The sequence below is a fragment of the Excalfactoria chinensis genome, chromosome 24 (assembly GCF_039878825.1).
Source record: "Excalfactoria chinensis isolate bCotChi1 chromosome 24, bCotChi1.hap2, whole genome shotgun sequence".
In the NCBI taxonomy this organism is placed as follows: domain Eukaryota; kingdom Metazoa; phylum Chordata; class Aves; order Galliformes; family Phasianidae; genus Excalfactoria; species Excalfactoria chinensis.
The window spans coordinates 2657215-2676152 of record NC_092848.1 but is presented as its reverse complement, the minus strand read 5'-3'; the positions used below and the strand labels follow the sequence as shown (position 1 = coordinate 2676152).

At 46.3% G+C, this 18938-nt stretch overlaps 1 protein-coding gene across 1 annotated transcript in view; it reads right to left on the bottom strand.

Annotated features, from left to right (window-relative positions):
* ASIC2 (acid sensing ion channel subunit 2) overlaps positions 1–17093 on the bottom strand; it is a 401586-nt gene extending 384493 nt beyond the window's left edge. The window contains exon 1 of the mRNA XM_072356425.1: positions 16151–17093. Within this exon, the coding sequence (XP_072212526.1) occupies positions 16151–16714 (564 nt within the window). The 5' untranslated portion in view covers positions 16715–17093. The remainder of the gene's footprint in view (positions 1–16150) is intronic.
* Between the last annotated feature and the right edge of the window lie 1845 nt (positions 17094–18938).

The window sequence follows — 18938 nt, the reverse complement described above, 5'->3', positions numbered from 1 at the left end:
CAAAGCTACGAATCCAACCTCCCCAGCTGGAATATCTCGGCTTAGAAGCACCATTTTCAAAGCCTGTCTAGACAGAGAGGATGCAGATCTAATTGCTGCCCAGCCCAGCACTGCTTTTCTGCCTCTAATTGAGCTGATGAGGGTACCAGCAGCACACCCTGCCTGGGTGAGATGTGCTCTGCAGCCTCCTGGGACCGCATCCCACCAACAGGCGCTCTGACAAATGCTTTTGGCTGCTCTCACCTGGGGAAATGAAGCGAAAGCAGTGATGCCTTTGTGTCCTACAGTCTCAGCTCAGTGGAGAAAAGAGGGATTTGGGTTAAACGTGGCTGTCGGTTAAAAGCATCTCTCTGAACAAGAAAACTTGCTCATCCAGGGATAGCAAACAGCACAGAGGGCCATAAATAATGCAGAGATCCCTCACATGGAGCTTGCCTCTGACGTGCATTCATCAGAGAGTCAGTAAATATTATTTTTCTGTTCTCTTTTGTGTTTCTGTTGAATGGTAAGAGGCTCTGGGAGAAGGGGAAGTAGCTCGGAGGTGCTGTGCAGAGCTGTTGCTCCTTTCTTTCTCCTCTCACCCCTCCTTGCTGCCATCCACAAAAGTCTGCTCTGCGGGCTCAGCAGGGCTTCCAAGCCCTCCCAGAGGGCTGTAGTTGCAGCTGGCTTTGGGAAGCAGATTGGCTTAATGCGCTAAACAAAATGATTTCAGAGCATGTCACAAACTGCAGCTCAGTGGCCACAATGCCTGGGACTGCCACCTCCCAGGAAAATGAAGCAGAAGCATTTGGCTGCTGGGGAATGGCAGGAGACAAAATGTGATTTTCTCTCTGGGCTAATGGAAATGCTTCACGGGAAACAGGTTTGAAACTCCCTATGGCTGCTAACAGGATTCTAAACTCACAGGTGCTGAGCAAGTGCCTGAAATGGTGATTCACTGGTGCAGCTTTGCTGGTTCCCAAAATGCTAATGAGCAGTTCTGTCTCTAAACCACTAAATCAGTGTGTGAGACCTAAAAGGAGCGGCCGGGATGCTTTCCCACTGCTAAAATAGTTTAGATGGAATCGCTGATAGATTGCTCCCCAAAAACCTGAGATTGCTTCACAAGACACTTCAATATGAGTGGACAAGTCAGATTTTGAGACCCCTAATCTGTTCAAAAGGTGCTTGGTACCCTGGTGCTTCCATTTGTTTGGAAGTACCTTGAGATGCTGGGCTTCTGCTCACATGTTTCTCCTGCACTGTCCTCATCTCTGCTCTAATCCATCCCTTCAGGTAGCATTTGTGACCCACGTGTCCCAGCTGGATACAGCATTTCTTTCGTGTTACACCCCCTGTCTAAATCATGTGGATCAGTAAATGGAGAGCAGCTCCTCTAAAAGCTGCTGCATGGAGCAGTGTCACACTTACCTGTACTCCTTCCTCTCTGGAGCAACCCAAGATGACTTCAGTTCTAGAGCATCTTACCTACTTAAAGTCCAAGCTGATTTTGTCCAACCAGGGCATCTGAGGGCAAAGAGATGGAAGTAAAAGTTTTTGCAGTCTGAGCCCAGTGTCCTGGCCATGGACTTGTATCTCAGAAGGATTCAGAGCCACCTGGGGCTGTCATCTACTCCTCTATCTACCTCCCTAGCTTTCCTGCCATGTCCTTCCCATGCACATGCTGCAGATTTGGCTTTCACAGCATGGAAAGGAAAACAGTCTCACTTAGTCATTGCATCAATTGGGAGAAGTACTTAACTTGAACATATTTGTCTCCAGTAGTTATGGATTTGCCTTGCTCTGCGTCAACGAAGTCTTTGATAGATTCACCTAGCTAACGAGCAGCTTTTTATCCATGAGTTTTGGATCTTTAAAAGCATAACAATCAATCCCAACTCTGTCTTCATCCTTTCTCTTTCTCAGTACTTTCCAAAGCTCTGGGAATCCTGGGACATTTTGGATAACAACCTTGTGGTGTTTCAGTGCAGTGATGGCTGATGTTATGTTTGGTTTTTCAGGTGACTCAGCTGGCCATGCTTCTCTCTGGGATTTTCCACTGCATCAGCCAGAAGAATTTAACCCATGTGGCTGTTGGGACTTCCTTGCAAGACTCTCATTCACAGAATCCCCTTCTAAAACCATAGGGGTCGCATAATATATTCTTGATATGTTTCTGAGCTTAATTCCTCACCTTGGATTGTGTTGGAGGCTGCTGGGATGTGGGTTGACTCTGCACACCAACAGACTCCCCAGAAAATGCTCCAGTGAACAAATGTTCATTAAAAAGAACAGCAAATGTGAATTGCAGCTGACTGCGTAGAGGTGCCGGTGAACTGACAACATACGCACACAATGAAAACAAATGATCTGGAACACAGCAGAGAGAGATGGAAACTCTTTCACATCCCAGTACTGGGGGTGATGCTGAACTGCTGGCTGGGGCAGATCCTTCACACTTCCCTCCTGCTGCATATTCACTGGCATGAACCCGTTACTGCTGACCACGAGAGCTGATTTAAACCTTGCAGAAAGCTCCAGCAAAGCCACTTCCACCCACATGAATAGTTTCATTGGACTTTGTACTGAGCAACAGGCAGGGATTTACTTTTCAGTCTCTCGTTATTGGATGCATTGATTAAGCAGCACATCCCTCCTTTTGCAGCAGCACCAGGTGAGATCTAGTTGGTCTGATCTACAGCATCCCTTTTATGTCTTGCAAAGCACCAAAGGGTTTCAATCCCACAAGGTCAGGCTGTAGGATCAAGGGGCAGAGTCTCCCACCTTGTGTGGAGCTTTTGAGCACAACATTTAGGATTCCAAAGGGGATAAAATGGACTTGGTACAAAATTGCAGCGCTGACATTAAAATCAAGAAGAAAGGAGGTTGAGCTGCACCTTTGGCACACCTGGATCTGTTAGATAACACCCCCCAAGTCACTAGAAAATGAGTCTTAATTAGTGCCCACTTGGAACTAGGTTTGTCTTAAACATATTCACATGGCATTTGATGCCAGAGCTTCACTCGCCCACACCCTTCAGGCATCTCAGTGCCCTTTTTAGGGGAGCTGATTTGCAATTTGAGCCTGTAACACAGCCCCAAGAAGCACATCTGATGCGGCTCCAGGTTTGCCCGTGAATGTTTCCATACAGCTCTAATTAACAGCAACAACAATCACTTTTTTAGCCGTGGGTGGGGAGCCCTGGTGGGCAGAGCGAGAATTTCACTAACTGCTACTACTGCCTTCTCTCTCTCTAGGAAACCTTAGGGCAAATATCCAAATCTCATTCCTCTACTGCAGCATATTCCGGTACACGCAGCAGCCCTGCAGGGGAGCCATGCTTTGTAATGAAAACACTATGCATTTACTCTCTCTTATTTATGGGATAATAGACCAGGTGCTTTGTTTCACAAGATGATAATCAGAGTTCCCAGGTGGATAAAGTCAAGACCAACTAACTCGTTTCTGCTGATGGACTGTGTTACTGTCTTTTCAAACAAGGTTTACATTTCTCTATTCTCCTTGCATTATGAGCTGTGGAAAGCTATAGGGGTCAGGATCAATCTGCCCACTGTTTTCTCCCATTTTCCCCCCCATGCTGCTCAGAGATCCCTTAAATCAGAAAAAAACATTACAATGTTTTAAGCTATAAAGAGGAGAGTCCATCATTCCAATCTGTTTTTATACAAAACCTAATACAACGATACTCACAGCTGCCATTTCAATACAACTGTCCTCACCTTGGCATTAGAATGTAAGCGAGCAAGGCTCACTGAACCCAGATCAGAGAACAACCATGATGCAGGAGCACAACCAATCCATCCCTTTTCAGGAAGGAAGATGTTTGCTGTGCACTGAACTGGCCCATGAGTTCATCCTCCCATCGCCAGCAACCGCATCGTATAATCCTGTCTGCAAGTGATGATCCTGTTTGAAAACCTGCTAGGCTTTTTCCCCCCATTATTCCTACTGAGCAGTTACTTCAGGATTTTATTCCTTCAAGCATTAAGAAGAAGAAAAAAAACAACCCACCAACAATCTCCTCTAACTTCTAGCATGACCAATATATACCATTTGCTCCAAAGCCAGTATCACCATTTAGCTGAAATAGCTCCATTTCCCTCTCAGTGCTTATCCCCTTGACATATTTTCTACAGGGTAATTGCATCCCTCTGCACAGCCTTTGCCTTGCTAGCTTAAACAAGCTAAATTCTCATAATCTTCCCTCCTAGAACAGGTGCTTTTCTTTAATCCTTCCTGTAGTGCCTTTTTACACCTGATCTAGTCTGGGTTCAGCTGCTTTTTAACATCTGGGACTCTTCACCCCATGCTAGCAGCTTTCTCCAATGGCATTAATATCTCCTGATGGCTACATGATACAGCTTTGTACAAAGCCTTGGCAAGCTGCACAAAGTTAAAGTAGGACTTAATATATAGTCAGAACTTCAGCATTACGATCTTGCACTAAATCTGCACAAAATTATGGACCACTCTGAGCTGCTGAATGTCCTTGTGGGACCAATGGGAGCAACGTGGGTAGGCAAGAATGGAGCAGGAAGGTCTTTCCTCAGTGATATTTGAGCTCTGTAACACTTCCAGGCCTTCATTATTAGGCTTCTCCATCACTGTGCAGCCTCTCCTTGCATTGCAGAGTGCACCAAGGGTTTACTCAACCCTTCCCTCCTCAGAGAGACCTTTGGCAGCACAAGGTGCAGACAGGGATGGCACTGCAGGACGGGTCTGCAAACATCTATTGCTAACCAAATCCCTTTGCCTTGATCCTGGCAACTCATTCCTTCCTGTAATATATTACAAGTTCTTGCAACATTCTCCTTGTGCCAGTGATGGTTAAATTGCTTTCTAGAGGTGGTATCTACAAGCATGTTGGGTGACTTTGCAGCCTGGGAGTTTCATATGCTGGAGGAGGCCACACGAATGTCCTGGTTTGGCAGCTGTTCCCTGACACTGTAAAGCTAGGTGTGAAAGAATTGAGACAAGGTGAAAATTGCTTGGTTGATATCGGTACTCGATGTGGAAATTGGAGCTGCAATCCCATTGGGAGGGAGACTGGAGGAAATGTGAATAGAATTAACAATACAGAAGTGTAGTTGGGGCTCCTTGGAGCCACCAGTTGGCTTAGAGACAGGCAATGTGAAAGCACCATGTGCTGCCATGGAGGTATGTACCTCCATAACCAACAGCTGAGCCTGAGCCACATGTGTCTCATGTAGCAAAGCACGGTTTATGCAGAAGAAACCTTTTGCTATGCACTCTGAGGTCTTAAATGTTGTTGTTCCCCATAGAATGTGGGTTAAGGGGAAAAAAATATTGTACTTCTCTTTGACTCTTGCATCTCTCATAAAGACATATAGAAACAATAGTGAACCACTCCAGCACTTTAAGCAGGCAGGCAGTGAAGCCCAATAACACTTCATACTTCGCCAAGAGCACTCTGGATTATGCTTGAACCTGTTTTAACCTCAGCACTTAACCTCCTTTCCCGCAACTTTCCCATTGCATGGCAACATCCGTGATGGAGCTCAAAGTGAAAAGGCAAAGAGATGGTTTCCTCAGAGGGAAGGAATATTTGCTTCCACGTTGGGGCAGGGTTTTGAAGAAGCATAAATAAATTATCTACTTGCTATACCCCAGTATTTTCAAGAAGCAGGAAGAGAATTGTGTATTCTTAATGAGGGATCACACAGCCAGGAGAGCAGCAGCTGGCCTCAGCTTTGGGAGAATATAACACTGAAAGCTGTTACTATCAGGCATGCTCCTGCTGTTGCTTTTCTATGGCTACCTGTGCTGCACAATGCAGTTTGCACAGACCCTAAAGCGAGCTGGCACAGAAGGACCTGGAATCCCAAAGCAGTCTAGGTGCATTCATGTGGTGCTGCATGTGGGGTGATGTCATTGTGTGCCAGGAACATGTGATAGCTGAAGAAAAGGCTTGATACAGATGCTGCTGCACTAAGTCTTGTTTTTATTAAGTGGAGAGGAGGAATCCACATTTTCTATTTGGGTTCAGCCCAGGACCTGCACATTGAGTCCCTTCATGTGAATTTACCTGTGCTTTAACCCCCTGCAAAGGTGAACCATTACAGATTGCTTAAAAACACAGGAGGAAAACATGCAGCAAGTAATTGTACCAACAAACAGCCAACAGCACATGAAATGGAGGCATAATTTTAGGCTCAGAAATACCCCTCCACATTTAACAGTGTTCCAAAATGGAAGGGAGACGGCGTTTTACTTAGGGATGCTGTTTAGCCTGCAGGCGCTTGCAGAAGCTATCTGGGGTTTGCAGAGCTGGGAATAGCAGTGGATGCTCAGGTACGCTGCGTACCTGACTTGCAAATATAGCAAGCCAGGCTTTCAAAATGGGTTTTGAGTGATGACATTTGGAGAAAAAAATACGTTTGGTTTTTAATACCTTCCAAATGGGAGCAATAGATATCCTACTGTCTCTGCACAAAATCACAACCCACGCCATTCTCTGAGGCAAGTTAAAACAAATCCCCCCCCATATTTAAATTTTAATCAATATTAGAAATAAATGCTTAATAACAAACATAAACCAGGAAGACAGTCCTTGCCCCAAGGAGCTGACAAATGTTATTGTCAATTTGAACATTGTGCTGATGCCAAATTACAGAGGCTTAGAGTTGGGCTGGTCCTATGCATCCTGCCTATGGTGATGCTCTGGTCTCTGGGAGAAACCATGCAGGACATCTTCCATCCATCCCATCTGTGTGTGCTGTAGGGCACTACATCAGTATCTGTGTTTTGTACCCTTAAATGCTAGCACACTTCAGGTTGGAGCCCAAGATTGCATGGATGCAATGAGACCATGTGGGTAAGCAGGGTGTCAAAGAATATTTCTGCTTGCAGACTCCTATGCATAGGGTGGAAAAGAAGCCATGACAAACTAGGCTGGTGGGCTCTGAGCAGGGATTTTTGCCTTTTCCCATCTCTTTGGGAGAGCCATGAGTGACAAAGTGCAAAAGAAGTCATATCAGAATGGTGAGGAACTAATGAGAATTGCAGAGCCCTGCAAGAAAAGGTATTAAAATGGTTTAAATGCACACCCTCCTTGTCTTTTCCCAAGCTCAAGAAGGAGAAATCAGATCCGTGCCATTTGTCTGGACCTTAACTTAAAAATAAAGGAATATTTCCACTCTAGCAGGTTGTGAGCATTTCTTGCACAAAGCTCCCAAAGCTAAGAGGCTCTGATCTACCCCCAATTGTCCTATATAGCTAATATTATATACATAGCACTATAAGTCATGCAATGCCATACTACAATAACAAACCAATACAAGTTTAGCTGACTTTCTGGACAACATGAGGGTTAAAAATGAAGATGCAGGACTGGTGCTTCCAGCAGGAACTACAGCAGCAGCCCTGCTAGTCAATCCATGCATGTACAGGTAGATACACGTGTGTATGTTCAATTACACATCAGCAGAAGAGCATCTCAACAAGCATGCAGCTGTTGGTGTATCTGCCTTTGTAGCACACTCAGGGCTTTGTGCAGAAACACATCCTGAAGCCACTTATTCTCATCAATGTTGTGCTAGCATGAGAAGCTGGGATGCTCCAAGGATGTTGGCCTCTGCAAATCTTCTTGTAAATCCCAGGGAGAGATGAATTCTTTACGTAACTTGTGGGAAAAAAAACCAATCCAAATCCATTGTCTTTGAATCAGAGGAATTAATGAAGCTTGTTTTCCAAAGGATGCTGGCACTTCATTTTCTAACTTCTCCCTCCTCTGCCCCTGTGGACCAAGAATATCAGAGTAATCCAGGAGCAGCTAACATCCTCATCCATGTACCAACCTTCACACATCTACCCCTGGGTTGTTTCTCTGTGTCCCATGGGTAGCACAGACCTATGTATACTAATTCTTTATTTTGTTACCCTGTCTGTACTGTCAGAGAAGTGCAAGCTGTCTTGTCATTACCAGGCTGCCTTTGGAGAAAGTGGGGCACATATGCTTGTTGGACAGCTGGTTGCTGTCAGATGAAATGCATAATGTCATTGGTGGCCCTGATTTTCCTCAGTGGATTTGAGTTTGGGTCTCTCTCAGCTGCCAGTTTTCATGAAGCACGTGGAAATATAATGTCTATGAGAATTCTCATAGTCTTTCAAACAGATGCAAAAGTAGCCAATTTTCAATCTTTTAGAGGCTTCTCCTACCAGGAAATAAGGCTGCAGGTGATCCATGTCCAGAAAGCTCAGTCTATCCTGCTTTGAAACCTGCCCCTTGAAATAGGGAGTTCATTTGAGCATAGTATATGAAATCCTCTCCTTTGGGGAAAGGCAGATGTAAACCTCTGCTAATACCAGGTGATACCAGGTTTTCCCCAAACCTAATGTAAAATAGACCCTGGTTTGCCTCAGGTCTATAAAGGTAAAATGAGGAGACTCCAAGAGGTGACAAACTCCCACGGAGGGGGACTTTTTCCATCAAATAATTCAGAACCACCTGAAAATGAGAGCGTCGTTTTAATGAAGCATCCCAGGCTTTCGAGATTTGGGTTTGCTCTGAGATATAAGTTTTACATTATTTGCATGGAAAACAGAAATGCATTATGATAAATGCTTTCATTTTTCTCCTGGGAAATCTCATTCCAGTCAGTGCAACTTCAGCTAAGAAGGATTTCTTTGCTTTGCTTTCAGAGAGCATTTTCTAATGAAAAGTTTGCTAGGACATAACCTAACCAACTCCAGGCTTGCTCAAAACCCTGTGCTTGTTTCTGTTCTGAATTTGGTTTTCGTTGCACCAACCTCACTCTTGCTAATATCCTTAGGAAGCAAACTCCTCTCGGTTTCAATGGAAGTTGGGTTGGTTTGATATTATAGCTGTCCATGCTGCTTCATCTTCACACTGATGACATCCCTCTGCATCACATCGTGTGTGTCCCTGTAATTACATGCACCCTACAAGGAACTCACTGCAGTTGGTGCAGAGCAGCAACCAGCACTCATGTTAATTCAGCTGCAATCCGTTGTCATTGCCTTGACAGGAATGAATTCATTTGTTATTCATGTGGATGTCACATGTATTCCAGGAGGTGCTCCATCATAATTTAGCATTAGTTAATGGCCACTTAGAGTGCTCCTGAAGCAGCTGTAGAAGGGATGGTGGCAATGGGATTCATTACCAGGGTGGAGTACCAAAAAAAAATGTTTTTCAATCAACAAGTGTGAAGTTGAACAGCTGGCACAACAACTCCTTCTCCTAACGAGGATGTGCTATCCACACCCTTTCTGGCCATGCTGCTAATGAAAACTGGCTCCATGTCTCACATGAAGATTGGTTTTGATGGGAATATTGCTGGAGAAACAAGCTCAGTAGCAGCTTTTACAGAAAGCTTTGCTGGAAACGTTTGGTACCTTTTCAGTATAAAAAGGAAAAAAATCCCCAAGCATAAAATGCTTCAAAGAAAACAGATGAATACATCAGAACTGTACAACTGTTGTAACCAGACATCAGCTCCCTAGCAGAGAGGACACTGTGTTATCTTCTGGGATATACAGTCCATCCAGTATGTCTAAGGGACATGTGTGGATGATGAGCTGGAACTGCAGATCTCAGCAAACTTTACTATAACATTTCTGTTTCATATTTCCATAGAAAAGAAGAAGAAGAAGAAACTCAATAGCAAAATTCTGTTCTAATCCAAGACTTTCTCAAGTAAGCATCACTTCCCAGATGGTCTAGAGTCCCTCCCACCTCCCCAAACATAATGCTCTCCCCCATTTGAGGTCAAACTGAAGCCAGATATGCTTGTTCAGCTGTCGGTTTCTCCATCACTGGAAAACTGCTGATGAGCTCACAGTGCTGCAAACACTGCTATTTCATGCATGCTAAGCAAAGATGGATCGCACATGCTGCTCTCCCAAAGCATAGCAGGTGGCAGCAGAAGAGATACAGAGGCTTAATGGTTCTGCTCTACATTTCCCACCCATTTTTGGTGCTAGAGAACAGTAGAGCATCATCTTGAAAAATTCAGTGACTTAAGGGCTAAGCTACCATTAATTCCTCTCATTTATCATTAGTTCTCTTCTGCAGTCAACTGAGTTTAGCCCTTACTGCCAAGCCATGACATACTGTAAAGATGTTTTCTTGCCTACCATTGAGTTATTCCAATGATTGACAATTATTTGCTCCTGTGCTGTACCAGAGTTTCAGCTCATCTTCATCTGCTTGAGCTGGGAAAGTAAGACACTCTTTACCCCGGCTGAAACTGGAGCCCTTAAATTATGCTGCTCACAGTACGTGCAGCTAAATCACCAGAGTGCATTTGCTTGAGTTTATTTATTCTCATCTCCTGGACCAAGATTAGTTTCCCTTAAATGTTCAGGCTTACAAACAGTTTGGGTTTCTTCTGTGGAATTCAGCTGGTGATGTCACGACTGCCCTCCACCATGGCAGTGGGGTTTGAGAAAGTCTGCAGCGAGCAACAGGTTGAAACATGAAAAAAGACAATGCCTGAATTTTGGCTTTTTTTCCCCCCAATAATTTCAAAAGCTTTGAAAAAGTGAACACATTTTTAATTGATTTCATGCCTATCTTCCTATTACTTTCATTAATATATCTCCAAGTTCCAAATACCTTTGAAACAACATTATGTAGAGATAAATCTTCTGAAAAACAACTACAACTTCATCCCACTAAAGTTTCTGACCTTCAAACTGCTTGTTTTTGTATTTTTTTCTTCCCAGATGTGCTATATGGACAGACTCAGACCATCAGACTCCCTCAGGACAAACTCTGTCTCTTAACAGAGCCTGGAAGTGGAATCTGAGCACCTCTTGGTTGCCTGGTGGGTAAGCCCAAGGGCTGGCCATGAGCTTACTCTGCCTGGAGTCTTCTTGTGCTCAGAACCAACTGATCTGTAGAAGAACCTGGTGAGTAGGTTGAGTTTGACTCAGCCTTTTTCAGTTCTGATCTTTTCAGTCTGAGCTGCTGTGGAGGAGGAAGGAAATCTCTGTGCAGAACTGGCTTGTGTGATGGGAGCAGTAAATGAGCAACTTCTGTTGTAGGTGAAAACACTCCTATGGGCCAAGTCTCTGCACACTGGGCTCCTCTCTGGATATGTAACTTTCTTTCTCTTTCACCTCCTAGGAGCAATCTTTCTTTCTGCTGCTGGTCTCACTGATTGCTCCCTGGCAGTTGGAGGCAGCTCTATCCACCTCATCCATCTCATTTCCCATCCAGGTTGTTGGGTTTGTGAGCCTTTCAGTGTTTCCTCACCTCTATTTGCAAGTATAAAAATCCCAAAGAGCTTCTAGAAGACTTTCCATGTTATTCTCACCCCTCAGTACAGGGAATACATTTAGAGTTGTGTGGTTTTTTAACCTCTCAGCAGATGCAGGTGGCAAAATACCTGCTGATTTTTGCAACCTGAAAATATATCCACAATTCATGTTTTCCTCCCTCTGAAGCTGGGGGATACCTGCATACCCACTGCCAGCTCTCTCAGAGCTGTGCTTGTTTTCAGCAAGAAAGCTTTTCATAGATGTGTTTTCCCAAAGAGCCTTTCTTAAGGAAAGCCACGTAAGGTATCATATCAATCCTAAAAGAGAGATGAATGGGATTAGGAAAACACACTTGATATTTCTATTGAACACTGCATGTAGTTGAAAGCGTTACTGAAATACATTACATATTATATATGTAAGTATATGTGTGCAATAATTCAGGTTGTCAGGTACTGCAAGAAGCCACCCAGCCCCGTGCTGAAGTCAGACCTGTCTTCTATTCAAGTTTCACCTTCTCCTGACTCCTTTCATGACCACCAGTTTCAATTTGTGCCCACTGCCTTCAATGGGGATTGCAGGCACTGAACTGTACCCACCAGCACCTTGCTAGGAGCATTCTGAATAAGCACGCAGCATGGTTTCACAGCACCACATCATGCTTTTTAGCACGGCATCACTGCTCTCGGTCAAATAAGCAAAAAGACTCTGTAAAAGGGGATATCAGAGAAATTACTTATTTTTTCTGCTCAGTTTGGATATTAAGGAACATTTCTGCTCTGAAAGAGTGGTGGTGTGTTGGCACAGGCTGCCCAGAGGGGTGATGGAGTCATTGTCCCTGGAGGTGTTCAAGGAAACTGGAGTTGTGTTGCACTGAGGAACACAGTTAATGGACATGGTGGGATGGGTTGGGGTTGGACTTGAGGATCTCAGAGGTCATTACCAAGTTTAATGATTCCATGATTCTGTTTGTCACGAAGTCCTGAAGGAAGACTTCCATGAGGTGTACGAAAGTAGGTCAAGACATGCCATAGCAGCCAGCATCATGATTATTACTTTTTGTTTTGTACGGAGGAAAGTTGAAGTTGTATAATAAGGGATGAGAATGGACTAATCAGTCTAAGAAGCAAAAGCTATTTACTAAACAGGGGCCCCTCGGGTGCACTAGAACAAATGGCAGAAAATGTATGCATGGGTGAAGACAAATAGATTGACAGAAACTTGCATCTCAAAATAGAAATATTCACATGAGATGCTCTCCGTTATGTGGACACTATCAGCAAAAATGTGTATTGAAAACAAATGAGTTATATCCTTTGATTGTCACAGCCACTGAAAATACAGAAATAGACACCCAGCAATGAAAGCAGAGCAGGCACAAGCTAAGTTATTGTGTTACCTGAGAAAATGAACTGGTGATGAGGGGAAGCACACACAACACATCCCATTGAACAAATGACGGGACAGAAGGATGTGCTCCTACACCAGCATGTGCACCCACTGCCACCCCTTCAATCTGTCAGCCAAGTCTTGGCTGCTGGGGTTACTTTTCTCAGCAAGGTGGGACTCTAATATCCCTTTCTATATACCTATATATTATAGGTATCTACACCCACATCACCCATCAGTCATTCTCCATTTTTCGGATGACTTGTCTTCCTGTTACTTCATGCACTTGCTGTGCCACACACAAAAACCTCCTGCAAGGCTCCTTACCACTGCTCTGTTCCTTTATTCTGGAGCAGCCAAGGACCATGAGCCATGGCTTCAGGCTTGGGGAAGAGCTTTGCCCCCAGCACACCCGTAGAGATACCCAGAAAACTACAGCAGTGTATTTAGGGCTGACAAACAACAGCTTTTCCATGCTGAGCAGCCATAGGATGGGAAGACCTTACTGTCATGTTGAGCAGCAGGAGAGCAGCTCCTCCAGAAAGATGCCATCTGTGAGGTCGTTTTCAACTGAGACCTCCTGGGAGGAGTGATGCACAAAAGAGGAGAGGATTTCCTCAGCTGCTGTTATCAGGTTTCCCTCCTCCAAATACTCTAAAGGAATGGGTTTGCTAAAACATGTTCTGCCAATTTTCTATTCTTCATTACCTCGCCTACAGCGGAGGTCGGCATTATCTTATCTGCTGCTCAGTGCATTGCAAGGCCAGCAGAGGAATCAGCACATGTTTGCTGCTCCCTTTGGATGTGTTCCTGCAGAAAAGCTTAGGGACCATAATACAGGGACATTATCCCAGGGAGAAGGAACACAGAGTGCAAGGAAGCACAGCTCAAATCCTGTGAATAAAGCAGCAATGGAGAAGTGGAGGAGGAGTAGGAGGGAAGGTATAGTCAAGTGTTCAATGTGTCAGGACGCTGCTTTCCCACATGGTGCTTTCCCACATGGTGCAAGCAGCTTTATTCAGGGGGTGCACTGCACACAATACACACATTGCCCTCAGGGGACAGCTGCACAACCTTCTTCAGCATCTTATCACATCGAACAGCACTGATGCAGCCTCCTGGTGCAAAACTGTTCCCAGATGCATGAAAGTGAGGAATACAGAGAGAACTGGAATTCTTCAGCAGGATGACGCATTACAGAACTGCTCTGGGATTTACACCTCTGCTTCCCGAGAGGAAAGAAATCAATTTTCAATGATGACGCTTCTCTTTTTTTTTCCAGCTGGTAATGCAGCAGAATGGATGGGCTGTCACTGAGCCTGTGTGCAAAGTTGCAACAGGTCGCTGATGATTAAACACAACATTCCTCCAGAACTGCAGGTTCTGATTCTGCCCAGAGGCAGCTCACAGACCTTTTCAGCATGATCCCTGTGGAAAGACTTACTCAGCATTTAAGCAAGCAATTTCTGCTACCTTTTGTCTCCAGAGGTAAAGTCTGGAAGGAAAACGAAGCTTCTGAGTCCCTTTTGAGTTCTGCTGCCCAGATTTCCATATCACGAGGGATTGCCTGGAGCTGGTGACACCAACACACCTGCCTGTGCCTCCAGTACTTCCTCTGATGCATTTCTATGTGTCAGGCGCAGAAGGCAACACTGGGAAGATGTTGTCTCCTGGATCGCCTGCATCTGCTTTGCATAACTGACTGTAGTGTTTCACTGCCCCATTTCTGAATCTCTATAGTGTTTGCCAAAGAGAATTGCTATCAGCTTGTAGTACCCCCATCAGTTTCTAGCTGGCCCCAATCTGATGTAGCAGAACCAGGATTTATTTAGCAATCAGGGAAAGTTTTGTCTTTCTAGAAACTACATAGAAAAAGATGCCATGGAGAGGACAGCCCTGTGTCCCAGGGATGCTGCCCAGAGCTCCCCTCTCACCTGATAAGAGCCACTGTTTTGACTCCCCACAGGTGTTTTGAACATGCTAGTTTGGCTTTGAGGCTTTTGCTTTTGACTGGTGTTTACTGCATTATTGGCAAGCACATCTTTGCTTTCCCTCTGGATTTTAGCGTCTTTTTCTCCCTTTCTATCCCATTCTCCATACTTCCTCACACATGGTTTTGCTTTAGTTATCTCTTCCCCTAGCGACTTTTTTGATATGTTCCTAAAACTTACAGCAGCCTTTGCTCAGGTCTGCCCACAGAGCAGAAAGAAAGGAGCAGTCTTCCTGGTATCCAGACCAAAACAGGCATAGGCAACAACTGACATGAAATGCAACCTTCCTGCTTAGGCATCTAAGGAGAGCACAGTCGAGGTGTTGGAAATGGCTATGGAACATGAATCAGTTGGACCCACTTTCTGGGAGACCCACAAGCAGCAGAGGCACAAAATACTCTCTAAAAACAGATCCAAATCCTGCTGGCAAACCAAACCATCACAAAGTCTGCTTCAGCCCCAACCTATCTGCAGAGCAAGCAGCACTGCTCTCAGACAGACAGCTGCCTGGGAGCTGTCAGCGTGGCTGACTGCAGGGATGCTGAGGCCCCAGCCAGGGCAGACTGGTGGCAGATTGGTGGGAAGGGATGATCCAGAATGGCCTGAGAGCAAAGTGCAGCTTAGCCCTGTGCCAACCCACGTGCCCACAGCTCTGCCCAGGCAGCATTCCAGTCACCAGCCCCTTTGCAGCCTCTCGTCACCCAGCAGTGCATGGTTGTCATCTCCTCTTCCAACAATCTACTTTTTGATTCTATTTAACTCTGACGCTGTCTGCCAGCCGAGCTTCCAATGGGGTGGCAGCCAGGAGCCATGAGCTGAGCAGCGTCTGTTCCTGCAAGATCCTCAGGCTGCCCAGCTCGCTCCTGTTCCCTGCCAACATCAGAACACAGCCTGATTTCTTGCCTCCTTCTATATATATATTTTTTCCTTTCCTCTAACAACAACACTACAAAGACACCCAGCTGCTGACCACGCTGCACAGCTAACTAGGGTTTATGATCCACAGCCATCAGGAACGAGCAGAAAAATTTCCCTTCTGTTTGATCAGAAGCCACAATTTCATCAAGGCTACAAACACCCGGGGAGATACAACTGACTGATGGACACTGCTCAGATGATCCCCAAATGCATGCCTTTGTGCTGGCCTTTATCCAGCCCTCTCTTATTCCTTCAGCTGGCTAAAATTCACTGACCATAGCAAGAGATCCCCCAGGTCCCCTCTGTTGCTCAACTTGGTCTGATGGCAAACGCCCTCCAAGAGCCTCATGCAGGATGGGTGCTGGACCTGCTGCCAGCCCCTTGCTCAGTCCCCACACCATGCAGGGAAGTAGCATAGGAAAGGCTCAAGCAAGCAGACTTATACTCAACAGGCTGCCTGCTCCTCCTCAGCCGTTCCACAACCCGTGCTCGTCACACTGTGCCCACGCAACACAGCCAGTGACATCCAGGGCTGTCCTGGTCCTGCACCACTACCATCCACAAGCCCAGAGTGGAGAAAAGCAGAGCACCTGCTCATACTCACAGTTTTGAAGTCCTCATGGTTGCATTCTTGGCCTTTGAATTTGCAATACAGCATCATATCCTTCAGGTCATGGCCAACCCGTGCCAGGAACTCCTGCATGTTGAAAACTTTAGGTTTATACTGCTTAAAGTTGGCCTTCTCTTGGAGGATGGCTAAGACAGCCGGGTCAGCCAGGTGAGGGTTGGGGATCTGCAGGTTGACATCGAGCAAAGCCAGCAGCTCCCCAGCATGGTACAGATCATTGGTGGTCAGCCGGGAAAAGCGGAACTCATTGAGGTTACAGATGGTGACAGCAGGGAACACCAGGCTGTTTGCCACCACCTCGTCCACTTTGGTGACATGCTGGTAGGAGAAGTAGAAAGCCACCCGGTCCGAGCTCTCCACCAGGAGGAGCCCCAGAGAGCCCACAAAGGCCAAGGTCCAAAGCAGACGCCGGATGGTCACTGGCCCATAGACGAAGACATGACGGATCCCATGGAGCGTGGAGGTGTTGGCAAAAATCTGGATGCTGGAAGGCTGCAGGCTCCCCATGCTGCCCTCGCTGGTGCTGTCCTTCAGATCCATTGGGAGTAGCTGGTGAAATCCTTGCACTGTTTTTTGGGTCAGGCTGCAGCCGGAACTGGGATCCTTCCCCTCCCCTCTGGAAAGTAATTAGAGCCTTTTAGAGGAGAGAGAGCGAAGACAGTCTCAGACCAGCTACTATGAGCTTATCCCACCAACTCAGCAATAGCTTCGTAGGGGTAAATATTTATACAAACATCCATTCAAACTCCAGCTCTTGATTTCCTCGGTGTGATAAGAAGGGCTGGTTTTATTTAGGGAGACACCAAGGTGATGTGGAAGAGATGTGGGTGGGAAGCGAAAGCCGAGCCAATGGAAATAAAGTCCTCCCCCTACACACACACACACATGCACACACACACACACACAGAGCGAGATGAGATTAAGCAAGAGGGAGAGCTTAAAACAAGCAGAGCAGCTCGCAGCCTGTTAACTGGTGCGTGAAGCCAAGGATGCTGCTACCCAGAGCTGATGGCTGGCGGCGGGGCTTCCAGACTCATCCTTCCTGTGCTCCGAAGGTGCTGCTGGATTTGGACATCTCTTCTCCTCCCCACCCTGCTGTTTTGGGCAGGGCTTTAGGAAATAGCCCCCTCCCCAAAACCCCACCGGTGTTATTTTGCAAGAGTTTCTCTCAGGGAAAGCCGGGCAGCTAATTCAGCAGGAAAATGCAAGAGAAGTAAGGGAGGAAAAAGGGGAAGGAGGGAAAAGGATTAAAATAAAAACACAAAAAGGGGGGGAAAAAAGCTTCTCGGCTCCATGCATGCACATAGCAATAAAAAGCAATAGCATGAAACCTCTCTGCCATGCAGCAGCTCCGGAGCAAAAAATAAATAGGCAGAAAAGGATGGAGTGGGAGAGGTAGAGGGGGAGAGGGGCTGCTGTGTCTCTCCTTCCTTCTCTCTGTCTCAGCCTCCCTGCACTTCAGGACTCCGGCAGGCAAAGCACTGAGAGCTGTGAGTCACTCATCGATCTGAGCCCCGCCGGCGGCTGAGAGCAGCACTGCCAGATGTTCGGTGCCGCTGGAAGGCAGCTGCGATGGATGCGTGCTGGGAAGGTGCTCCCAGCTGTGCCTTCAGACAGGAGGTTTGGAGGGGTGGGGATGTTGGGGAGGTAAAGTGGGAAAGGTTTCCTAGCCAAGAGATGCTGCAAAATCCTGCACACTGAAGCCTCCAGATGTGACAGCATCCTTAGTGCATGCTGCAGGAGGTGGGAAGGAGCAGGGTGTAGCCCTGGGTCTGAGAAGGGTCAGGAGTAGCTCCTCTCCATGCTGACTCTGTGCACAGCAGTGTTTTTATCTGTTTTATCTCAGATGCAGAAGCAAAAAAATACTTTCAGTCTCCATACAGCACTATGGCAGGTGAGGGTCCCTGGGGCCATGGTGGCACAATGGATGTGACAGTCAGCTGAGAGCAGAGGCTCAAGGAACAGCCACAGGCTGTCACAGTCTGTGGTGTGATGCCTCTTGGGAAGGTACCTCCAGAACAGACCCAAAGATTATCTTGGGCAAAATAAGCCTGATTTTTGTCTTGTGCTGTTATCCAGCCATGCCATCTCCCAGCCTGCAACATCCTATGTGAATATCTCTCAGGCTGAACTACTCAACCCAGCACTGCTGTATGGCTATGCAGTGTTGCTCTATCCCTTCTACACCAGGGAAACTGAGGCAAAGAGAAGACAAAGGACATATATAAGCAGACACCGAAAATGTCTGCACTGCAGCCATGTGCTGAAGACACCACTTGGTCTGTGGGTTGCTGGAACTCTGGCACCTTAGAAGCCTCCTGCACCAAGTCCTGTGCTTTCCAGATGGGATGGACAGCAGTGAAGAGCCAAGCAAGGTGTGAACCAGAATGAAAGCAGCTCAGGACAGGGATTGAAGCTCCAGTGCTGCCTCCCCTTTCACTCAGCATCTCTCCAGAGCAAAGACCATTTCCCTCCCCCATTATTCCCCTTACTCCCACCCCAAAAATGCCTGGCAGGAATAGGCTCCCTTTCCCACCCATCACCATCCCAGCTTCAAATCTGTCTCCTCTTCCACCGCCTGTGCTGTTTGGCCTGATGCATTAATGCTTTCATTTATTCACCATGCACACTGCCTTTACAATGCTGTTTTCTGTAATTCATACTATATACCATCTGCTGCCTTTTATTAGTTAACTGTGTACAGCGCTGCGGGTGCAGTCTGAAGAAAGAAGCACCATCCCCAGCAGTGCTGCATGGCACCAGC